This window comes from Scyliorhinus torazame, chromosome 17, assembly GCF_047496885.1.
Source record: "Scyliorhinus torazame isolate Kashiwa2021f chromosome 17, sScyTor2.1, whole genome shotgun sequence".
NCBI lineage: Eukaryota > Metazoa > Chordata > Chondrichthyes > Carcharhiniformes > Scyliorhinidae > Scyliorhinus > Scyliorhinus torazame.
The window spans coordinates 125,701,006-125,727,128 of NC_092723.1; the positions used below are offsets into that span (position 1 = coordinate 125,701,006).

Consider the following 26,123-nt stretch of genomic DNA (forward strand, 5'->3'; position numbering starts at 1 on the left):
GTTTTCCACTTTCAAGCTCAGCACCAGGGAATCAAAAATGCAGAGTTCCTGCTGTCACCCAATTGAGATCAGAAGCGCTGCACTGTAAAATTTAGGCTTACCTCTAATAGTTCAATAAATCTTCTTTTAGTCTGATTTCCATTTTTTGAAATAAGCCTGTTGCACATTAAGGAGTAACAACCACATTATATTGTCACCACACTTTCTTTCATATCATTGCATGATTGTTTTCAAAGTTGTAATTGCTCACGTGTGTCACGGTATATGTGCAATTAAAACATTGCATTAACACCTGTGTCATTAAGCAGTACATTTTAAATGTATGCTGTTCGTCAGTGAGTACTCCAGTCCAGCAACTAAACACTTGGCTCCGTGCTGTCACTGTGGCTCATTATTTTGTTGTAATGACCAATATATCAAGAACGTGCATTTAATAAATATTCATTTATGGCAGTTGTGCTTTGGGAAAAGTTAATTAACCAGACCCCGAATGTTAATGTCTTTGGATTAAAATGAAATGAAAGCCAGATTTGCTTCAGGTTACAGTGAGTGATTACTGTTGAATTTTATAGTTACTAAAATTCCAATTTGTAAAGAATGCAGTTCTGATTTGATAGTCAGAGTCTTGAGAAAGGCAAGAAGCTGTAGCACTGATCTCGTTTTTGTTTTCTCCCCACTCCCGAAGAGTGGCAGCATCCTTTTTGCTACCTTTTGTCATATACAAATGTGGACCGTCAGCGAGCTGGATGGCAATGCGGCCAGAGTGATCAGCGGAAATGTGCAAAGTCTTTTCAGTGCTGTACCGCCGATGATGATTGTTGTATAAAATCCATGGCAGCTGATCTTAAGGCAGCATTGTTGCACAAAGCACACCCATAATGAATCATTACGTTTCCTGTCTTAGTTACGGCAGGGTGGAGAAGCAGAGAATAAGTCTGAATATTGTGTGTGAGACCAGACCCAGTGGTTATTAATATAAGGTGGTCACTAATAAATCCAATAGGGAATTCAGGGAAAGCCCTTTTTATCCAGAGATTGATTATAATGTGAAACTCACTGCCACAATGTTCCCCCAGACAAGCATGAGGGAAAGAAGAATAGAAGGATATGTTGATGGGGTTAGATAAAGAGAAATAGGATGAGGCTCACGTGGGGCCCATCATGGACAAGTTGGACTGAATTACCAGATTCACACTTTATCACATTAACACTTTGTAATCCAATCGTACTCCACTAGGTATTGCTGAACATACAAAGGCTTTAACTGCACTGAAGCACCGTTGGCTAAGTTCTGCTTTTTATTTTTTTTTCCAATTATTGAGCAATTTAGCGTGACCAATTCACCTACCCTGTACACCTTTCGGTTGTGGGACTGAGACCCACGCAGACCCAGGGAGACTGTGCAAACTCTACATGGACAGTGACCCTTGATCGAACCCAGATCCTCAGCACTATGAGGCAGCAGTGCTAACCACTGCACCTCAGTTCTGCTTTTTAAAATGTATTCTCTGGGATGCTGGCACTGCATTTATTGACCATTCTTAGTTGCCCTGAGAAAATAGTGATGGACAAGAGTGCTCAAACAATCTCCAATGTGGAGAACTCCATAATATTGACCTAGCAACAGCTAAAGAATGTTGGTATATCTCCAAATCAGAATGGTCAGGGACTAGAGAGAATTTTTGAAGGCGATGGTGCTGGCACAATATTGTTTGTTGTGTCCTTCCCGGTGGTCAAGGTTGGAGGGGACATTGGGGGAGTGCTGTCAAAGTAACTTTGGTCAGCTCTTACGTTGCATACTGTAGCTGCAATGAGCCTGCAACTTGTGCCTGTTCACAGGGTGCCAGTCAAATGAACTGGGTGGTAGCGAGCTTCTTTAATGTAATTGCGGCTGCACTCATCCAGGAGTGTGATGAGCATTCCCTAACACTCCTGAACTGAGCCTTTCACAAGATAGGTAGGTTTTGAGGGATGAGGAGTAAGCTGCTTTCTGACAAGTACCCAGCCTCTGTCCTGGTGCTGTAGCCACATGGTTGATACTTAAGCTTCTGGCCTGTAATGCCCCACAAGACGTTGAGAGTGAGCAACTTGGCAATGATGGTATTATTGACGATCACTAGCACCTGACTGACTTTCTCTTGTGCGTGATGATCATTACCAGGCACTTATGTTCCCCACCAATTGTCAACTCAATCCAGTCTATTATCCAGTTCCTGCTGTAGGGAGGAGTTATGAAGCAACACAGAGTCATCAGGCAACATCTCCACTCCTGACTTTCTGATGGAAGAAAGGTTATCGGTGAAGGAGCTGAAGGTGACTGGGCCGAGGGTAATGCTGCAGAGAACTCCTGATGTGATATTTGGCGGCTACGATTAAAGCCCAGAAGAAACAAAGTGCCATCCTAGTGAATCCGGTTACTGCACCAAATAGAAGCACCAGATTCATATTTCAGGGCCACAGCCCATAGGACAAAGTTGACATTAACCAGAAATGTTTTATCCTGGGATACCTGTAGTCAACGCGGTGTTCCTTTATTGCAGCTTCAAATTAAGGTGATAGTTGAACCTAATCCACTTCACAATTCGCCCAGCCTGCCGCTGGGGTGAATACAAAAGAAAGGATAAATCTTCAATCTAAGCAGAGCTGAAACATTTGGTAAAGGAGAAGGAACTGAGTTGAGAATGGTTCAAAATGAAAGAAAGAGCTGCCAAGATGTCCTAAAGCGCTTTGCAGTCAATGAAGTGCAGTTAATGTTGTAATGTTGGAAAAACGGCAGCCAAGTTTTGCAGAACAAGATCCCACAAAGAGCAATGAGATACTTGACCAGATAATCTGCCCGAATGATGTTGGTTAAGCAATAACTATTGTCCAGGACCCTGGGGGAACTCCTTTCCCCTCTGAATAGGAGATCTTTTGCTCATCTGAAAGGGAAGCTGTGGGTCTCTTTTCAGCATCTAATCTGATAGCAGCATTCCCTCGTTACTGCCCTGAAATGTTAGCTTCAATTTTGTGCTCAAATCTCCGACCCACAACTTGCTGTCTCATGGGGATGAGCTTGCTACTCACTGAACCATTGTTAATACCTATTTAGGTCCTATTCCAGTGGATTTAAATTGACTGTCAGTAATATGCTCCCACTGCATCAGGAATGTAATTTATAGCTTTCACCTGGGAGCTTAGCAGTAAAAAGTCAATACATATTACCAAGGTACAAACCTACCTTAAAATCTTTTTAAAACCTTGCCCCAGTAATCAAGAATATCCTCAGCAATAGGAACTGATGAAATGAATAAGAGAAAGCCAGAGTTGACCAAATAAATTCAACTGTATCATTTGACTGATTGGTGCAGTGGTATCTTTAACTTCATACCAAGGACTGCATTGCTGAAGCCTATGAAATAACAACTGCAGAATAAGATTTTTCACTGAAACATCATGTTCACCTAAATCCCTTTGCCTTGACATTTGTTAATGATCAGTAACTTATTTTAAACTTTATACACAATTATTGGTATCACACTTTTTCAATGGAAAATATTTTACGTGCCCATTGGATATTTATTGTGGACATTCCTTGTGCCGGGGTTTTGCTTCCCCTTACCTGTGTCATTCGGTAACTGATGAACCCAGTGTGGGGACCGAAGGTTCTCTTGCTGGTCATAAGTATGTACCATAAATGTGCACCATCCACAAAATGCACTGAGAGAACTCACCAAGTCTCCTTGGACAGCACGTTCCTAACCCATGCGCCGCTATCATCTAGAAGGCCAAGTGTAGCAGACATATGGGAACACCACCACCTTGAAGTTCCCCTCCAAGTCACTCACCATCCTGGCATAGAAATATATTGCCGTCCTTCACTGTCGCATTCAGAACAGCAAATTATGCTGTCCTATTTTGGCCTATCTCACTTGTTAAATATTTAACTAAAAGTTGCAATGCCACAAGAACAACAGGTTTTATTTATATAGTGCCTTTAGCAAAGCAAGGCGTAGCAAGGCATTTCATTGGGGCAATTATCACACAAAATCATTTCATGAGATATTAGGGCAAGAAAAGGAGGTGGACTTTAAGGACCTTGTTAAAGGAGAAGAGAGTGATATGAAGACACGGGTTCAGAGAGGTGTATTCCAGTGTAATGGCACTGATGCTAGGTTTCCTGCTAGACATTTGTGATCGCACTTCACTGGCAAGGAGTACCTCAGTTCACTAGATGTAACAACAATGTAAACAAAGAGGGAAATGTACCCGGCTGTTTCTTTGTCCATTTCTACACTTTTGCTAGAAGCAATGAACATAAAACATCACCCTAATGTTCGAGGGTATTGCCGCTGCACAGCTGTTGAGAGTAAAGAAATGGTCAAATGGTTCATCTTCCTTGTTCCTCTGAGAGAGCGGGGTGCGGCTCTGCCTTTGGACTGTGAGTGCTGCACTCTGTGATGAGAATTTAAATGAAGTCCTGTCTGCCCCCTCGGCTCAGTAGGGGAGTTCTGCGCAGTGTCCTCGCCAACATTTATTTGCCTCAACCAATGTCACAAAAATAGATTACCTGATCATTACCTCATTTCTGTTGTGGGATCTTGAATTCCAGAAATTAGCTACGTTACAACACCTCAGAAAAGTAAGCCAATGGCTGTAAAGCACTTTTGGGTACCCAGAGGCTGTGAAAGAAGCAATTTAATTGCAAGTCTTTCTTTTTTCACCACAAGGACTAGTTGACTTTGAAATCACACATGGTGAAGCATACTTGGGAGGCACAGGTGACGTGGGACATTGCACCACTGGGGTTTTCCTGAAGTCATGTCTGGGTTTATTGTCGACTAATTAATAGAGATTTGATCGCTATGATTAATCAATAACTCTATTGTCATCATGTGAAGCAACAAGCAGGAGGGGAAGAGGTGAACGAGCTGGGCCTTTCTTTTGTTTAGCACTTCCGATGTTTCTGGACCATGATAAAGTATTAAAATGATTTTGTTCTCTGTCTATTTCTTCAGGTGCCTTTATTCGACGAGCGCTGAACATCTCCTTTGGGGTTCTTATCGCCTACCTCAGTCTGCCAGTAATTGTAAACTTGCTCAGCTCAAAACAAATGATGAACACTTCCTTTAATCCACTACGAATTGTCAACACTTATGGAGCCTTTGGAAGGTGTGAAGCAGAAATAGTTGCATGATGCAATAATATTGTTATCCTTTATGTGAGCGTTATTTTGCATTGTCAAAAGTGAGTTAGGATTTGCCACAAGCCATAATTAATATCCTATCTGGCTATCATTGCTTGTTTTATTTGAGGTATCCCTAGTTTAATTTAATGGTTTTATTGTTGCTCTAACTTTTATCCGAGTTTGCTGCTGGCTGGTTTTGACACTTATTTATCATACCTCCTACTGGCATTTGTTGCTTTGCCCGCCTGACTGAAATGTCGTTGGCGAGTCCCCTTCTGCTTGTCCTGCACAGCTGTCAGGCCATTAATTGGCTCGATGTGGGGCTTAGACCCTCATATGGGAGCAAGTTCCACCTCCAAGAACTGTTGAGCAATCAAATGGCCAGAGGTATTCTAATACCAGCAGTTGCCACTGGTAGCGGTGGCCACTGCTGGGACTGCAGCCAGTTACCGAAGAAGAGATGCCATGAACCTGGATTTCAAGGTAAGTCCCAGGGTTTTGCCAACAAGTGGGAGTGGAGAGGCCGTGTTTATCAGGGAATGCAGGGACAGCTCAGTTAAACACAGGGAGACAGGAGAGACCCCTCCCTTAGCCCGCAAAAAGACCGCCAGGTTTTACCTGCCAGCCTTGCCATGTGGCATTGACACCTCCCAACAGTAATATTCCAGGAGGAGGTCTTAAGTTGCCCTTAATTGGCCCACGAACAAGCAGGCCGCAGATGCCTCCAATGCCGTGGGTAAATTCCAGCGGAGATAGACAGCATGGCGCTGCGGCTAAGGTGCCTAATTTTTCTCTCTGGGCCTGATAGCCCACCCTGGGGTGGGGGAGTCCTTAAATTTCTAGCCTGTTTCACCTGAGCTTTCTCTTGACCTGTCCATGGATACTGCTGCCTCTCATTTCATAAGGGCCTTGAGAAACTTGAGTAGAAAGACTAAATATGCTACAGTTGTTGTTAGTACAGAGGAAGGTGAGGAAATTTGATGGAGGTATTCAAAATCATGAATGCTTTTGGGAGAGTAAAACCAGCAACTCTTCTGGGGGAAAACCAAAAAACTTTCCAGCACATAAGGAGGCCATTCGGCTCATCCCGTCGATACCGGCTCACTGAAAGAACAACTTTGCTAGTCCCACTCCCCTGCTTTTCCCCCACAACGGTGCAAGTCTTTTTCCTTCAAGTAATTATCCAATTCCCTTTTTGAAAGCCACAATTGAATCTGCCTCCTCCACACTCTCAGGCAGTGCTTTCCAGATCCTAATTACTCACTGCATAAAAAAAGTTTCCTGTTATCTGCCAATCGCGTTAAATTGGTGGCCTTTTATTCCACTCTGACACCAACAGGAACAATTTCTCTCTGTCTACATATGATTTTGAATACCTCGACCAAATCTCTTCTCATTCTTTTCTTATCTAAATAGAGCAACCCAGGGTTGTTGGCTTGGGTTATGCTTGAAAGGTCGGAAGTAGGTTCAATAATATGATTTAAAACATAGAATTGGATAAATACTTGAAGAAAACAAGTTACAGGACTCTGAGATCAGAGCAGAGGAGTGGGATTACTATAATTATATAGTTCTACCTAAGAGCTAGCACAGGAATGGTGGGCAGAATGACCTCCTCAGTGCTGTGTCACGATTCTATGAACTGGGGTTAAGTAAATTTGATACGAATGCATCTTGTATCGGTGAGTCAATTTGGCACAATGGGTGCTTCACACCTTGGCTGGTAATCAGGTGGAGCTCTCCCATTGTTGAACCTTGCCAGTCTTCATCCCATTGATTTCAGTGGAGTGAGAGTGAGCTGGCAGATTCATTCCAATTACTGCCTGAGTGGTGAAGGGAAACATTAGCCTCGGTGACCACAGAAATGGATTCGCTCCTCACATTTACAAACAGCTGTTATACAGAAAGTGTTAAGTCATTCACCTTTTCAGAACTGTATGTCAGGCTTTGTAGATAGCAGATTCCTGGTGTCTACTTTGGGGCAAAATAAACATGGTGCCTGTAACTGGACTTTCATATGATGTGATGTTATTAGTGAGCTTGCATTTATTTTGTGCATGATGCCAGTAATTCTGCTGCTGTTAAACTCCCAATATGATAATGAATTTGACACAAATTAAGTGTGTGAACAATTTAATTCCTGTCAAAATATGATCTGGAATGCACTATCTGAAAGAGTGGTAGAATCAGATTCATAATTCAGAATCATAACTTTCAAAAGTAAATTGGATAAGTAATTGGAGGGGACTTATTTTCAGTCTTATGGGGAAGAAAGCTGGGCCATGGGGTTAAAATAGACAGTTCTTTGAAAGAGCTGGCGCAGATGTGTTGGACCAAATGGCCTCCTTCAGTGTTGTACGATTCTATGAACGTTTGGTCATTTTACAGAAATACTAACTAGGTCCTTAGAGTATTAATCTCTGTAATTATGTTCAAACAAAACACCACAAGGTAATTACTGTGGAGACTGTAACTGTGACATTTCAGGAAGTTGTCTTCACATAGTCAGCAAGTTCTGACACACTGAGAGGTGCCTCAAACTGTCCCCTACACCAGGACTGTCAACCATTGACAGCGTAGAGCAAGATTCCACAAGCCATCAATCAGCAATAGTCATCAGTCCAGAATTGAACAGCAGGGAAAATCTCTGCGACCAGTTTTTAAAAATAAATAATGCCATAAATTTGAAAGTTATGTTGAATAGAATATCAACTCCACAGTAAATATACACGATGAAGTTAAATTCATGATAGATGTTGAATTTTACATAATTCAAATGACACAAAACTTTTTTAGGTTAAAAATTGTCCAATAACTTTGATTTAGTAAGTGCTGCCAATAACCCGAAGTTAGAGCAAACTCCATACTTCATGCATTAATGAGGTGAGCCGCCCGACTGCAGGGGCACGTTGTACACTGCGAATAATGTTAACCCTTTCCAGTCAGGGAGCTGCAATCAGTAAAGCAGCATCAATGCTCACTGGATATCATCTGCAATGCAAAATCAGCAGTCCATTTATCTGGCCTGTCTCTCTGACACCAGCAGAAAGTCTGAGAGTAGCCGGATGCATGTAGAATTTTTATCCAAGGAGAAAATGGGAATAAATAAATGGCTTGTATAGTAGGCTCAAAGGTGGTTTCTGGATCATGCAAAGATGGGGAGATTTCAATGTTTCTGTAAGCAGACTTTCAAAATTCAATATTTTGTTTTCTCCCTTTTCCCCATCTCACTTTGCAGAAGAAGTGGGTGTCAGGAAACAGGTAGTTTTAAATAATCTGCATTTGTATTTGTGAGTATTAGAAATAACGCATACAGTAGCTTTCAGTGAGTTAATTTTTTGTGGTTCTGTATTTGAAAGGGATAATGACTTCAATTTTGATTTAGATGCATGTATGGTAATGGAAGTTTACAACGTGAAAACAAACAGTGTTTAAAGAAAGATAGACTGTAGCTTAGCAACCAGGATTAGGACGAGCTTTTGAGTTTAATTTTAAGCTGGACCCAGAAGAAACTTGACAGGACAGGGAGCTTCAGGGAGCCGACTTCTCAAAAGAACAAAGGAAAGTCCAGGAACTAGGGAATAGGCGGAGTATGTCTCAGGATGGCAACTAAGTTAAAAGAACAAAGTACAATAGTTGAACAAGGTTCTGTTGCATGAAGTTAAAGTAAAAGCATGAAAGTGCTCTGAGTTAAAGAGACAGCTGCAACAACCAGATTTAAGTGAGAAACCAGACAGTGAGATAAATCGAAAGTTTGGTGAAATCTTAATACAGCCTGTGAAGCAGTAGTGTTCTGTTGGAATGGCTGGGCATCTAAGAAATAGTGTGAAAGCTTGAATGCATGTGGCAATCCAAGGCAGAGAAATACTGAAAGGAGAGATTGACTTCCTGGAAGTGGATCCTTGGTGAAGGCATCCAAGAGAAAGCGTTGGTTAGGGAGGAGATTCCAATACATGTTTTCCAAGAGTGGAGTTTGGAAACACTCGGGTGGAAGTCAAAGTTCCCATGAGACCAGTTGACTCTCAGTGTGATACATATTTGGAGGGGTTGCTGGGTTGTTAACAGTGAGGTTGAGTGTCTTGGGTTACAGGAAGATATAGGTGGGATGGTCAAATGGGCAGAAAAGTAGCAGGTGGAATTTTACCCTGAAAAGTGTGAGGTGATACACTTTGGAAGGAGTAATGTGACAAGGAAGTATTCAATGAATGGCATGCCACTGGGAAGTTCCGAGGAACTAAGGGCCTTGGCATGTTTGTCCATACATTTCTGAAGGCAGGAGGGCAGGGTGGTGAAAAAGGCATGTGGGACACTTGCCTTTATCAATCGAGGCATAGATTACAAAAGCAGGGAGGCCATGTGGCAATTGTATGGAACTTTGGTGAGGCCACAGCTGCAGTACTGTGTGCAATTCTGATCACCACATTATAGGAAGGATGTGATTGCACTGGAGGGGTGCAGAGGCGATTCACCAGGATGTTGCCTGGGATGGAACATTTAAGTTATGAAGAGCAGTCAAATAGGCTTGGGTTGTTTTCACTGGAGCAGAGAAGACTGAGGGATGACCTGATGAAGGTGTACAAGATTATGAGGGACATGGACAGAGTGGATAGGGAGCAACTACTCTCCTTAGTTGAAGGGTCAGTTACGAGGGGGACACAAGTTCAAGATGAGGGGCAGGAGCTTTAGGGGGGATTGGAGTAAAAGCCTGAAAGAGGATAGTGACGTTCTGGAATGAACTGCCTGGCTGGGTGGTAGAGACATGTTGCCTCACATCCTTGAAAAATTACCTGGATTCAAGACTATGGGTCAAGTGCTGGCAAATGGGATTAAGTAGGCAGGTCAGGTGCTTTTCATGCAGACTCGATGAGCAGAAGGGTCTCTTCTGCACTGCATTATTCTGTGATTTGATGAGAAACCCATTGAAGTTGTATTGGGTGGCATCTGCCACTTGGTTTTAGAGTGGGTGTGTCTGACCACAGTTGACCTGTTGGTTTACATGAACTGTGTACTTACCGAGAACATTACAGTATGAGATATATTTTGTAACTTGTGTTATTCGTAAAAATCTGTGTACACCTGTGAATATATGGGTGGGGTGAAGTAGTATTGTATTATAATCAATCTTTTCATGTTTAACAAATGTTTTTCTTTTGTTAAAATTTAATTCGTAGACCTGTGATTCTGTCCATCTACGTCTCTAAACAAAAGATATAAGTTACGCTCTATTGAGCCAGGCTTCCATTCTGGGACCTGACTGTTCAGTGGTAACATCAGCTGTGATCGTAATATTGGGACACTGGGCTCTGAGTCCCACAGGCACCAATAGGAACATCAATATATCATCTATGTGAATATTTCTCATGTGAACCTCATTGGGGAATTGTTTCAAATCTATTTTTGGGATGTGAGCGACGCTGGAAAGGTCGGCATTTATTGCTCAACCCTGGTTGGCCTGACCCAGTGGTTTTGGGCCTTCTTGAACTGTTGCACCCTGAGCAATTCTGGTAAAGCTGAGTGATTTGTGAAGCTACTTTAGAGATAGTTAAGATTCAAGGAAGTTTGCCTGGCACTGGAATCACGTCCAGGCCAGACCGGGACAGCAAGTTTCCTTCTCTAAAATGAGATTAGCGAGCCAATCGAGCTTTTATGATGGTTACATTGTTCAGTTACAAGGTTTTTTAAAAAAAATCACGATTCTCAAACTGCCATTGTGGAATTGAAATTCACATTGTCTGGATTATTAGCCCAAGTTCACTAGCACAGTAAGATAATCACTAGACTGTAATATATACATGATATTTAACCACTTTGATGGCTGGTGGGGACTGAATTATTACAGTTAAACCTTGTATTCCCTTCCCCTGACATCAATGGGTTGTTGAATAGTGAGCAGGCATATGGAACTTGGCTGACATTTCTCCAGCCACTTTACCCTGAGTCATTGAGACCAATTAACGCCTTCCATCACTGCTCTGATAGAAATTGGCTGTCCAGGTACAATGATTTGAATTAGGCACCTTACTATCTTAACGACACTTCACGCAGTGACATGTCAGGGGAGCTCAAGCAGCTAAAAATGTTTATCCTTTGCTGAAATTACTATTAGTAAATGTTTCATGTGGATGGTGATTTGCATGATCTGATCCGATTCAATGCTCAGTAGAGCGGAATAGATGTCACAATGCTGGCTATTTTTGTGCTATCAGTAGGGGAGAGTTTTTATTAGAGGTATTGGCACTGTAATTAGTTTCTGATGGCTAGCAACTAAATAATACAGAGGAAGAACAGAGCGGTGGGAATGTGGAACCCCCTGCCACACACAGTAGTAAAGATGAATAACATGAATTTGAGGGAAGTTGGCAAAGCACATGATGGACAGAGTTAGATGAAGCAGGCTGGCACCTACTTGTGAGGAATAGTGATAATTCTGCAGTCATTGGAATTCTGACATTGTTTATGAAAAAGCATTTTGAACGTTCGGGGTAATTTTTCTGTTTTGTTTCTATTTGTCTAGTATTACAAAGGAGAGGACCGAGGTCATAATTCAGGGGACAATGAGTCAAGATCCGCATGACCCCAGTGCCTTGTGGGAGGAATATGAGTTCAAGTGTAAAGCTGGTGATTTGAAGCGGAGACCGTGTATTATCAGTCCGTACCATTACCGCCTCGATTGGCTTATGTGGTTTGCTGCATTCCAGGCAAGTGCTTTGTTGGGAGTGGATGTTTGAATCAGAGAATCGAACAAATCAATGCATTAAACTTGCTTTCTGAGATTAAATATGAACATATGAAATAGGAGCATAAGTAGGCCATTCGGCCCCTAAAGCCTGCTCCGTTATTCAATAAGATCATGGCTGATCTGTTTGTGTTGAGTTCCACATTGGCTGTCTACCCCCGATAATCTTCAATTCTTCTGTCGCCACCTTTAAAATATTCAGTGACCCGGCCTCCAGTACTTTCTGAGGCAGAGTTCCAAAGTCACATAACCCTCTGAGAATAAAATTCTCCTCATTTCTGACTATAGGCGACCTCTAATTTTAAAACTGTGCCCCCTAGTTTTGGACTTACCCAGAAGAGGAAACATCCTTTACACTTTCACCTCATCAAGATAGTTCAGGGTCTTATATACTTCAATCAAGTCACCCCTCATGCTTCTAAACTCCAGTGGAAACAAGCCCAGTCTGTCCAACCTATCATCATAAGACAACGTGTTCATTCCAGGTATCAATCTAGTAAACCTCCTCTGAACCGCCTCCAATGCATTTACATCCTTCCTTAAATAAGGAGACCAAAACTAAACACAGTATTCGAGATGGGGGTCTCATCAATGTCCTGCATAACTGAAGCTTAACATCCTTACTTTTATGTTCAATTCCACTTGTAATAAAGGAGAGCATTCCATTAGCCTTCTTGGTTACTTCTTGATTATAGGCTGCACCTACATACTAACTTTTTGTGACTCATTGTTGTTTTCCATTGAAGTAGGTCCCTAGCATCACAGATATCGGTCTTCAGCCAATTTGAATTTGCTTCATGTGATATGAAGAAACAACTGAAGACACTGGATACTGCAAAGGTTATGGGCCCTGACAATAGTCCCGAAGACTTGTGCTCCAGAAGTTGCAGCGCCACTAGCCAAGTTGTTCCAGCATAGCTAAAACACTGGCATCTACCCGGCAATGTGGAAAATTGCCCTGGTATGTCCTGTACACAAAAACAGGACAAATCCAGCATGGCCAATTGCTGCCCCATCAGTCTACTTTCAATCATAATCAAAGTATGGAAGGGGTCATCAGCAGTGCTATCAGGTGGCATTTACTCAGCAATAACCTGCTCATGGGCACTCAATTTGGGTTCCGCCAGGGTCAGATCCTGACAGCGTTGGTTCAAACATGGACAAAAGACCTGAACTTCAGAGGTAAGGGGCTGATTTAGCACAGGACTAAATAGCTGGCTTTTAAAGCAGACCAAGGCAGGCCAGCAGCATGGTTCAATTCCCGTGCCAGCCTCCCCGAGCAGGTGCCAGAATGTGGCGACTAGGGGCTTTTCACAGTTACTTCATTTGAAGTCTACTTGTGACAATAAGCGATTTTCATTTCATTTCATTTCAGGTGAGAGTGGCTGCTCTTGACATTACGGCAGCATTTGACCAAGTATGGCATCAAGGAGTCTGAGAAAAACTGGAGTCAGTGGTAATCAGGGGGAAACTCTCCGCTGGTTGGAGTCCTATCTGGCACAAAGGAAGCTGGATTTGGTAGTTGGAGGTCAATCATCTCAAGCTCCAGGACATCACTGCAGGAGTTCCTCAGGGTGGTGTCCTAGACCCAACCATCTTCAGCTGCTTCATCAATGATCTTCCTTCCACCAAATGTCAGAAATGGGGTTATTCAGCACCATTCGCGACTCTTCAGATACTGAAGCAGTTCATGTCCAAATGCAGCAAGGACGAGATAATATCCATGCTTGGGCTGACAAGTGGCAAGTAACATGCTACACTCGTGCCAGGCAATGACCATCTCCAACAAGAGAGGATCTAACCATTGCCCTTGGACATTCAGTGGTGATACCATCACTGAATCCCCCACCGTCAACATCCTGGGGGTTACCATTGACCAGAAACTGAACTGGACTAGCCATATAATACTGTGGCTACCAGAGCAGGTTGAAGGCTAGGAATCCTGTGGTGAGTAACCTATCTCCCGAACCCTCCCCAAAGCCTGTCCACCATCTACAAGGCACAAATTAGGAGTGTAACGGAATACTCTCCAATTGCCTAGATGAGTGCAGCTCAAACAACACTCAAGGATCACACACCATCCAGGACATAGCAGCCTCTTGACTGCTACCCCTTACACAAACATTCAGTCCCTCCACCACCGATGCACAGCAACAGCAATGTGTACCGTCTACAAGATGCACTGCAGGAACTCACCAAGGTTTCTTCGGCAGCACCTTCCAAGCCCACAGCTGCTACCATCTAGAAGGACCAGCATCGCAGATACCTGGGCACCACCACCACCTGGAGGTTCCTCTTCATGTCACTCACACCCTGACTCGGAAATATATCGCCGCTCCTTCACTGTCGATGGGTGAAAATCTTGGAATTCTCTCCCTAACAGCACAGTGGGTGTACCCACACCTCAGGGACTGCAGCGATTCAAGAAGGCAGCTCGCCACCACCTTCTGAAGGGCAATTAGGGATGGGCAATAAATGCTGGTCTGGCCAACGAAGCCCACGTCCCGTAAATTAATTTTTATAAAGGGCCTCGAACAACTCCTTGATGCCCACTCACATGCTGGTACCTTGGTTTGAGAAGTCAAATAACCAATTACGTACCGATGGCCATCCAGATGGAACGGCATTTCCATCAATGTTTTGTGATCTAAAGCCACAGCATTTTATTTGAGTGGAGTTGTGAAAGGAGCTCCGGAAACCACCAGCGTCCAAAAGTGCAGATCTCTGAGTGATGTTTGGATGCCAGAATGCCCTCGATATATGTTCCAAAGATTTTCTTTTCCTATCTGAGGACAAGTATATCTGTGTTAAAATTTATCCGTTGCTTCGCCACTCCATTTCTCTGTGAATTCCTCTATCACTACAGCCGTCTGACATTTCTGTGCGTCTCCTGTTCTGGCTTTTTGTGCATCCCTGATTTTAATTGCTCTCCCATTGGTGGCTGTTCTTTAAGCCTGTTCCACCATCCAATATGATCATGGTTGATCCTTTATCTCAGCGTCATACACCCGCACTCTCCCCATACCCCCTGACTCCTTTACAGTCTAGAAATCTATCTATTTCCTTCTTGAATCAATTCCGTAACTTGACTTTCACAGCCTTCTGTGGTTGAGAATTCCATAAGTTCATCACCCTCTGAATGAAGAAGTTTCTCCTCATCTCTGTCCTAAATGGCCTTCCCTGTAACCTGAGAGTGTGACCCCTTGTTCTAGACCCCCACTCCCAGCCAGAGGAAACAACATCCCTGAATCAAATCTGTGCAGTTCTGTCAGAATTTTATACATTTCATTTCGATCACTTCTTATTCTACTAAATTCCATTGAATTCAGGCCCAGGCGACCCACTTATTCCTCAACTGACAATCCTACCATCCCAGGAATCCGTGAACCTTTGCACTCCCTCTGTATCAAATATACCCTTTCTTGGATAAGGAGACCAAAACTCCAGGTATCACCAAGACCCTGTACAGCTGCAGTAAGATAGCCTTGCTCCTGTATGCAAGTCCTCTTACAACGAAGACCAACATTTGCCTTTCAAACTGCTTGTTGCTCCTTTATTTTCTCCATATTTTTCATGTCTTCTGCATTACCATAATCTGCTCTTCCTGAATTTGTGCCTCATCGGGGGTGATTCTCCCGGTCAGAGATTAAATGCGCCCATCAGCGGGAAAACTGGAGTTTTCATGACCAGCGTGAAACCTGTTTTTGGCCCTGCGTCCAAGTCACTGGGCCATTGGGATTCCCTCAGGGCAATCAGGATTCCCTCCGGGCCACCGGGATTCCCTCCGCTGGCTGGTGGCCCAGAGAATCCCGGCCACCATATATGCATTGTGCTCGCTGTCTCATATTTTCCTTTGAAATGAAATGAAAATCGGTTATTGTCACAAGTAGGCTTCAAATGACGTTACTGTGAAAAGCCCCTAGTCGCCACATTCCGTCGCCTGTTCAGGGAGGCTGGTACGGGAATTGCACCGTGCTGCTGGCCTGCCTTGGTCTGCTTTCAAAGCCAGCGATTTAGCCCAGTGTGCTAAACCAACCCCAGGTTGTTCTGATTATCATAGGATTCATAGAATTTACAGTGCAGAAGGAGGCCATTCGGCCTATCGAGTCTGCACCGGCCCTTACAAAGAGCACCCTACTGAAGCCCACATATGTACCCTATCCCCGTAAACCAGGAACCCCCACTTAACATTTTTTTGGACACTAAGGGAAATTTAGCATGGCCAATCCACCTAACCCGCACATCTTTGGACTATGGGAGGAAACCGGAGCACCCGGAGGAAACCCACGCAGACATGGGGAGAATGTGCAGACTCCGCACAGACAGTGACCCAGCCGGGAATTGAACCTGTGACCCTGGAGCTGTGAAGCAATTGTGCTAACCACTGTGCTACCGCCCTGCCCCTGATGATCCGAACATTGTCATGGATGCAAAGCCGTGCCTTATATAACAGGCAGAGATCTGCTTCGCTGTTCACTTGAACCAAAGCCAATCTGCAGCTCAGTGAATTATCCCATTCAGCTGCACTTCCTTAAGTAGATTTATGGATTCAAAAATGTCAGAATTTGCAAATTGGTTTGAAACAACCATGACCTTCTTTTGGTGGAACTGATGGAAAAATGAAATGCCACATAAGACAATTACCCATACACTTCACAGGTCACTGTGCATAGTTACAACCATTTCAGTCTTGTCCGTGCAATGGTTTGTCATATCTTAACTGTTCCAATCTCGGTTTCATATTAGTTGCAAAGGTTATTGTACCTTACATCATACTATGGTGATCTAAGGCACGGTGACAGAATGTCAAAATCTCACTTTAGAGGGAAATGCAAGTATCACGAGCAGTATTTTAAACTGCTGGGAACATTTTGAATCCTTCAGTGCGCGCAGGGCCCAAAGAATTTCATAATGGTAACTTCATATTGCTTAAACAAACTGACCAACTGTCGTACTGTCACACAAATTGAGACGGTCTGGAAATCCAGGCAGGTACTGTATTTTCCACCACTGATAGGGCATCTTTCTTTAAACGCTGCTCAGCGCACCTGACACTTTATTTCACCAACTGCTTCTGAAAAATATTTTCCAAATGTTTTCTGCAACTAATGTCCACACCTGAAAGGAGAATGTGCAGATTGATGGTCTTGGACCCTTCACTGAATGATGAGGACATGCACAGTACCTCTTTTTAAGTAATTTTAAGTAAAGAAAATGCCAGAAATTGAAGGTGTGCTGAAAATGAAAACGCAAGTTCAGGGAGTATCGGTCTACTGCTTCAAAATGAAATGTTCTTAAGTAAAAAAAGCTCCTTTTTTACCACTGGTAGTTTTTATTATTGCTCTGATCCTTGGATTTAAAATATGTAAAGTTATATAAAGATGCAAAAGTAAAACTGTACAGTTTTTTCACCTTTGCTCTAATGTTTCTAACCTCACAAAAGTAATGTTTGTCCACCAGAATTGCTGTATATTAAGACTGGTACTGAAAAAGTGCCCCACTGTTAGAGATTCTGCCTTTGAGCTGAGACCTCGGGAGGGGATGGAGGGGGGGGCGGGGGGGGGGGGGGCATAAATTATCTCATGGCATTTGTTTATTTAAATAAATTAAATAATTTATATTTAAAGGAGCTCAGGGGAATTTTCCTTGTGTCCTATCATAATATTTATCCCTCAGTTATCCTCATTAACATTAAATATCTGGTCATTATCCCATTGCGATTTGTAGGACGTTGCTCTGCCCAAATTGGCGGCTACATTTCTCACATTACAACAGTGACTCCACTTCAGACATACCACAATGACTGTCGGCCTCTCGTTATCACTAAAACTCACTAATAAGTCATTTATCTCATTACTATGTGCAAATGTAGCTGTAGCGTTTCTCAGTGAGACAATCAATGAGACTCTTGAACAAAAATACTTAATGCACTGTCAAGCACTTTGGACAAGGGCAGCACGGTAGCATAGTGGTTAGCACAATTGCTTCACAGCTCCAGGGTCCCGGGTTCGATTCCGGCTTGGGTCACTGTGCGGAGTCTGCACATCCTCCCCGTGTGTGCGTGGGTTTCCTCCGGGTGCTCCGGTTTCCTCCCACAGTCCAAAGATGTGCGGGTTAGGTGGATTGGCCATGATAAATTGCCCTTATTGTCCAAAATTGCCCTTAGTGTTGGGTGGGGCTACTGGGTTATGGGGATAGGGTGGCAGTGTTGACCTTGGGTAGGGTGCTCTTTCCAAGAGCCGGTGCAGACTCGATGGGCCGAATGGCCTCCTTCTGCACTGTAAATTCTATGATGACTTCTTGAACTTGTGTGAGAAGCCCCATGTCAAAGCAGGTTCCTTATTTTATTTTCCTCTTGTCTTGCTGTCTTACTCGTTAGCATTATCATTTTCTTTGTTCTTTTTTTCTTTCCTTACATGCAATGCTGGATTATCCTTTCACAAGAATATTGTCCTCCAGGTCATCCCACAGACCCATCCCTGATTATGCTGTGCTATCCTCCAACATTGAACTAGATTTTCAGCACCTGTACCATAAGACCACAAGACATAGGAGCAGAATTAGGCCACTCGGCCCATCAACTCTGCTCCGCCGTGCAGTCATGGCTGATATTTTTCTCATCCCCATTCTCCTGCCTTCTCCCCATAACCTCTAATCCCCTTATTAATCAAGAACCTATCTATCTCTGTCTTAAAGGCACTCAGTGATTTGGCCTCCACAGTCATCTGCAGCAAAGTGTTCCACAGATTCACCACTCTCTGGCTGAAGAAATTCCTCCTCATCTCTGTTTTAAAGGATCGTCCCCTTAATCTGAGATGGTGTCCTCTGGTTCTAGTTTTTCCCACAAGTGGAACCATCCTCTCCACATCCACTCTATCCAGGCCTCACAGTATCCTGTATTTTTCAATAAGATCCCCCCTCATCCTTCTAAACTCCCAACGAGTACAGACCCAGAGTCCTCAACTGTATCTCGTACGACATGCTCTTCATTCCAGGGATCATTCTTGTGAACCTCCGCTGGACCCTTTCTAAGGCCAGCACAACCTTCCTTAGATACGGGGCCCAAAACTGCTCCCAATACTCCAACTGGGGTCTGACCAGAGCTTTATACAGCCTCAGAAGTACATCCCTGGTCTTTTATTCTAGCCCTGTTGCTATGAATACTAATATTGCATTTGCCCTCTGAACTGCCAACTGAACCTGCACGTTAACCTTAAGAGAATCATGAATAAGGACTCCCAAGTCCCTTTGTGCTTCTGATTTCCTAAGCATTTCCCCAATTGTGAAAATAGTCTATGCCTAAATTCCTCTTTCCAAAGTGCAGAACCTCACACTTTTCCACATTGTATTTCATTTGCCACTTCATTGCCCACCCTCCTAGCCTGTCCAAATCCTTCTGCAGCCCCCTTGCTTCCTCAATACTACCTGTCCATCTACAGATCTTTGTATCATCTGCAAACTTAACAACAATGCCTTCAGTTCTTTCTTCCAGATCATTAATGTATATTGTGAAAAGTTGTGGTCCCAGCACAGACCCCTGAGGCACACCACTAGTCACCGGCTGCCATCCTGAAAAAGACACTTTATCCCCACTCTCTGCCTTCTCCCAGTCAGCCAATCCTCTATCCATGCCAGGATCTTTGACACCATGGGCTCTTAACTTATTTAACAATCTCCTATGCGGCACCTTTTCAAAGGCCTCTGGAAATCTAAATAAATCACGACAACTGGTTCTCCTTTGTCTAACTTCCTTGTTACCTCCTCAAAGAACTCTCACAGATATGTCAGACATGACCTCCCTTTGACAAAGCTGTGCTGACTCTCCTGTTTTACCCTACACTTCCGCGATCTCATCTTTAATAACGGACTCTAAAATCTTACCAATGACCGAAGTCAAGCTAACCGGCCTCCCTCCCTTCTTAAACAGTGGTGTTACATTAGCCACTTTCCAGTCCTCCGGGACCCTTCCTGCCTCCAGTGATTCCTGAAGGAACACCACAATGCTTCCACAATCTCCTCAGCTATCTCTTTTAGGACCCTGGGGTGTAGTCCATCTGGTCCAGGTGACTTATCCACCTTCAGATCTTTCAGTTTCCCCGGAACTTTCTCCTTCGTGATGGCCACTGCACTCAGCTCTGCCCCCTGATGCTCTTGGAGCTCTGGCATCCCACTGGTGAAGACTGATGCTAAGTAACTGTTCAATTTGTCTGCCATTTCTTTGTTTCCTATTATTACTTCTCCAGCCACGTTTTCCAGTGGTCCAGTGTCTATTTTTGCGCCTCTATTTCCTTTTACATATTGAAAGAAACTCTTCCTATCTTCTTTTATATTACTAGCTAGCTTGCACTCATATTTCACCTTCTCTTCCCTTATTGCTTTTTTAGTTGTCCGCTGCTCACTTTGAAAGGATTCCCAATCCCCTGGTTTCCCACTAATTCTCGTCACTTAGTATGCTTTTTGCTTTTGCTTTTTCTTTTATGTTGTCCTTGACTTCCCTCATCAGCCATGGATGCCTTGTCCTCCCCTTAGCATGTTTCCTCCTCCTTGGGATGAATTTCTGCTGTGCCTCCCGATTAACCCCCCCAAAACTCCTGCCATTGCTGTTCCACTTCTTCCCTGCTAGGCTCCTTTTCCAATCAACTCTGGCCAGTTCCTCCCTCATGTCTTTACAGTTACCCTTATTTAATTGTAATACCGTGACATCTGACTCCAGTTTCTCCCTCTCAAACTGCCGGGTAAATTCTGTCATATTGTTGTCACTGCTCTCTAAGGGTTCCTTCACCTTAAGATCCCTAATCAAATCTGCCTCATTATACATCACCAAATCCAGAATTACCTGTTCCCTAGTGGGCTCTACCACAAGCTGTTCCAGAAAACCATCTCTTAAACATTCCACAAATTCCTTTTCTTGGGATCCACTGCCAACCTGATTTTCCCAGTCCATGTGCATATTGAAATCCCCCATGATTATTGTGATATTGCCTTTTTTACATGCTTTCTCTATCTCCTGATTTATTTTCTGCCCCACATAACTCCCATCAGGGTCTTTTTACCTTTGCGATTCCTCAACTCTATCCACAGAGATTCTATGCCTTCTGATTCTATATCGCTCCTTGCTATCAATTTAACTTCATTCCTTAGAATCATCGTAGAATTTACAGTGCAGAAGGAGGCCATTCGGCCCATCAAGTCTGCACCGGCTCTTAGAAAGAGCACCCCACCCAAGGTCCACACGCCACCCTATCCCCATAATCCAGTAACCCCACCCAACACTAAGGGCAATTTTGTACACTATGGGCAATTTAGCATGGCCAATCCACCTAACCTGCACATCTTTGGACTGTGGGAGGAAACCGGAGCACCCGGAGGAAACCCACGCACACACGGGGAGAACGTGCAGACTCCGCACAGTGACCCAAGCCGGAATCGAACCTGGGACCCTGGAGCTGTGAAGCAATTGTGCTATCCACAATGCTACCGTGCTGCCCACTATTACTACTACTACAAATAATAATAATCACTTATTGTCACAAGTAGGCTTCAATGAAGTTATTGTGAAAAGCCCCTAGTCGCCACATTCCGGCGCCTGTTCGGGGAGGCCAGTATGGGAATTCAACCCGCGCTGCTGGCCTTGTTCTGCATTACAAGCCAGCTGTTTAGCCCACTATGCTAAACCAGCCCCTCTACTACTAACAATGCAACTCTGCCCCCTTTGCCCATCTGCCTGTCCTTTCGATAGGACTCATGTCCTTGTATATTTAGATCCCAGCCCTGATCCCCTTGCAGTCACATCTCTGTGATGCCCACAACATCGTACCGGCCAATTTCAATATGCGCAACAAGCTCATTTACCTTGTTCCATATACTGCATGCATTAAGGTACAATACCCTCAGTCCTGCACTGACCATCACACTTGTCACTTTTTTTGCTCTCCCTGAGGGTGATGTTATTCTCTTATTTTTGTTTTCTATTTCCCCTTCAGTTATGACACCTTCTAAGCTAATGCTCTGGTTCCCAGCCCCCTCCTCCAGAGTGACACTAGAAAATCTCCCAGCCAGAATATTGGTGCCCCTCGAGTTTAGATACAACCTGTCCTTGTACAGGTCGCACAAATCTGAAACCCTACCTCCTACACCACTGGTTTAGCCACGTGTTTAGCTGCCCAACTGTACTGCACTACACCTCCATGCGTTCCAAGCCATGCACCATTAAGCCATTGCTCATTACTGTGCTCTGGAAACCAACTTTTCAGTCTCCTAGGAGATGTTGCAATCATCTCCTAGCCCAGGCTGCTTCATTTTTTATTTTATTTGTTTGATCATGTAATGTGAGGGTCGCTGGAATGTTCATTCCTCATCCATCTCAATTTGAGCTTCAGAAAATGGTGATCTTGAACCACTGCAGTCCATCCACAATGGTGTTAAGTCCGAAGATGCTACTCTGCCATTGCCTCTTATAATACTGGACCACTTCTCAGTTCACACCATCCGTTGAACACCTCCTCCAGACTGTAGCACACTGCTCTCATGCAATAAGCCACCTTTGCCACGCCTGCAATGGAATATGAGGAATCCCATTGTTGGGTTGGGAATGTGATTAAGGCAGCTGATGTAAAATACTTTTTTTTGCACATTTCATGATGACCCAACAAAATAAACGGGGGCCTAGCATTAATAACTTGGAACTTTTCATGATTATTTGTCAAAACAGTCAATCTCTTCTCCAGATAAATTTCCTCTTTGTTCCATATCCACCAATACCATGTAAATAACCGTGCTGCCTCTCTTACGTATTCCAAAATTAGGCTTGGCTGTATTTAACTTGGTAATTACTTCAAGAGTTCTGAAAATCTAGTTCATGGTGTATATGTTTATAACTTTTAATTTTAGGAATTAAAGTTTTAACTAAATAAATGGGAGGCATCTGATTGAGAAACTGATAAGAAACGCTTATTTAAATTAAACACAAACCAGTTTGGGTTTATTACACTTTAAAGCTATTGTATGTTTGTCTTGAAATGTCGGAATTGATAGTGGTAAAAATTTGAACAATGTCTGGACAATTTGTTAGCTCGTCATGGAGCCAGGCAGTCTGGAGAGAGAATCACAAAACTCTGTTAGCATTATAAATGATTCATATGAATTGCAGAATGAAAGAGTTGTATTGAAGGTAAAATACTTTGTTAGAATTTTTATCTGAATTATCCCAAAGCATGCCACATTGCCATTGAGATAGTGATTCAGGGTGGAGCATTGGCTCAAAGGTTTTTGTGTTTAATTTATCTGTGTATGTTTGTTGAAAGAAACAATCTTCAATATTTCGTAAGGTGAAAAACTTGGTGGGGTGGGGTGCGGGAAAGTAGAAACTTGAAATCTAGAACTGAGTATATCACCTAAAACTTTATAAGCTAAAGTGTTAGATTAGTGGTGTTTGCTTTGTTTAATTTCATGTTACAGGCCAGTGTCTCAAAACCGACAATCTAGGGACTGAGTCTGTGCTGGATTTTGGATCTTGCTGGTTTTCAGGTCGGGCTGCTTGGTTTGGATTCAGCATATAGGAGAAGTGTTTTTCAAACTTTTTTGCCCAGGACCCATTTTTTACCAACCGGCCATCCTTCGGGACCAAAGCCAGCCGACCTTCACGACCCATGCCACCCGAACTTCACGACCCACCATTTTCACGTTACCTTTAATGTGACAGGTGAGCCTGCTTGGTCCTCACAATCTCATTTGCTTTGTCATTCAATGTTACATTGCTGCGAACAACTTCAGCTGATGATTTAAGTACTGCATCCGTTGAAAAAAATTCAAGAGGTTTATCCTCAAACGTGCCATTGAAGTTTTGAGGGTTTTAAACATTCATTTGCCAGTACTTCCCTGCATATGACACACATGGGCTTGGTATCCTGATGTGCAGTGGCACAATTGATAAAGCCATACTTCAAGAAATCATCTTATACTGCTCTGTTTCTGATGTCAGCTTCTTAATGGCTTGTTCATCAGAGGCCCTGGCGCTCACACCAGGCACTGCTGGCAGGTAAAAAGTGGAGGAATCTCTCGCGTGCCCAGGGCACGTGACCTCAGTGTACAGGGTTCGTAACCTGCTCTCTGCCGCCACTTCTGAAGAGAAAACTCTATCGATTTTTTAAAAGAATCTGCTCCTGGGTCAGGACGCTGACATCAGGAGGAGATGGTCTGCTTCGCTGGGATCCAGGTCTGTGCACTGTTGAGGGGGCATGCATGCGCAGGACAGCCAGAATTCTGAAAACCGGTTGCGGTCGGCATTTTAAAAAGCAGGTTGCAGCCATTGGGGCTATCTTCCCCAATCGGGAATGCTGCGACCTATGGTCCTGCGACCCTCCTGACATCTGCCCATGACCCACCCACAGGTCGTGACCCTGAGTTTGAAAATGACTGATGTAGAGTGTTGAGGTTTTTCAAGTAAGGATTGCAATGGACAGTTTTGAAAGAAATAGTCACAATGCAAGATGCACCAGGGAAATCCTTCAGGGCTACTTCAAATCCGTCAGTACTTGCCAGATGTGTGGCAGAAGGTCTGCTTATGTGTGGAAAAGGATTTCTCGCTGCACTACAATGACGTTTTGGTGGTGGAGTGGGAGTAGCTCCAAGGAATTTCCCAGAAATACTATTAGACCAAAGATGTCGGTGAGGGGGGAAATTCAGGTGAAGCAGCTTTAAAAGTCCAATTTTCAGACAGCTGGTTTTGAGACACTATATAATGGTTTTTAATCAAAAAAATGTGAAATTCTGGGCAGCACAGTGGCGCAGTGGGTTAGCCCTGTTGCCTCACGGCGCCGAGATCCCAGGTTCGATCCCGGCTCTGGGTCACTATCTGTGTGGAGTTTGCACATTCTCCCCGTGTTTGCGTGGGTTTCGCCCCCACAACCCAAAAGATGTGCAGGCTAGGTGGATTGGCCATGCTAAATTGCCCCTTAATTGGAAAAATGAATTGGGTATACTAAAATATATTTTTTTTAAATGTGAAATTCTGTTGGTTAATTACTGGCTGTTTGGATTTTTTCTTTAAACCTTATTAGGGTCATAACATAAGCAATAACGTGGTGGCATAGTGGTTAGCACTGCTGCCTCACAGCGCCAGGGACTTGGAATCAATTCCGGCCTCGGGTGACTGTGGAGTTTGCACATTCTCCCCGTGTCTGTATGCATTTCCTCCGGGTGCTCTGGTTCCCTCCCACAGTCCAAAGATGTGCAGGTTAGATGGATTGGCCATGCTAAATTGCCCCTTAGCGTTCAAAGGTTAGGTGGGGTTACTGATTTATAGGGGAGTAGGTCTAGGTAGGGTGCTCTTTCAGAGGGTCGGTGCAGACACAATGGGCCGAATGGCCTCCTTCTGCACTGTAGGGATTCTATGATTCAGTACCTGTGGTAAGCGATGGCAAACTTGGATAGAATGTTCAACAAATAAGTCGATTTTGCTTCACTTATGGCTGGTGTGGAGTTGTGTGATTGTGTTCTATCTGCAAGGGATCTGTGGAAAATGGTATTAAATTGCAGCAGGGCATCACTGAGCCATGGGACATTTCGTTCCAGCATCTCCCTGACATCGATAGCAAGTGGCTCGCGGATTTTTAAAAAAACTTTTGTTTAAGAATTCAAAGGAAAAAAATGTTTTTAATTACATGTCTCTTTGCTCTGCAGTGGTCTATTGTGGTCAGTTCCAACTTACTAATTAAAATAACTTGGAACCTTTTTTTTTCATGTCAGCATATTGCGACTTACACAAACCAGTTTTAGCTCCCTTGGCGGTAGCGCAAATGAAGTGAGTGAACCACATGGGCAGAACTGTGTGTATGTGCAAATGAGCCATTTGCATTATTGGTGTATCTGTTTTGAATGAAGACATGTTTACCCTGAATAAAAACAGAAAATGCTGGAAAACCTCAGCAGGCCTGGCAGGATCTGTGGAGAGAATAAGAAAGCGTTAACATTTCCGAGTCCATATAACTTTGTACACTTGCTTGGTAGGGAATTTTTGTCGTTTTGGGCAGGTACGTTTGTTTAAGAGCAATATAACTTGGGTAACTTGAGGTGTTTGTTCTTCTTCATGTCTGGTCCTTGGCATAGTTGCTGCTCCTGGACCTTCATTCATGACCTACCCAGGTATGGAATGTTACCGGAACTGGCATTAATTGTGATAAACATTGATAACATTTCAACATAATTCATTGGCAAGAAAAT

General features: G+C 43.6%; 1 protein-coding gene across 2 annotated transcripts in view; it reads left to right on the plus strand.

The window, feature by feature from the left end:
• LOC140394126 (lipase maturation factor 1-like) overlaps nucleotides 1-26,123 on the plus strand; it is a 579,371-nt gene that overhangs the window by 445,731 nt on the left and 107,517 nt on the right. For both annotated transcript variants that reach the window (XM_072481000.1, XM_072481001.1), the window contains exons 5-6: nucleotides 4,998-5,151; nucleotides 11,682-11,865. In XM_072481000.1, the coding sequence (XP_072337101.1) occupies nucleotides 4,998-5,151; nucleotides 11,682-11,865 (338 nt within the window). The remainder of the gene's footprint in view (nucleotides 1-4,997; nucleotides 5,152-11,681; nucleotides 11,866-26,123) is intronic.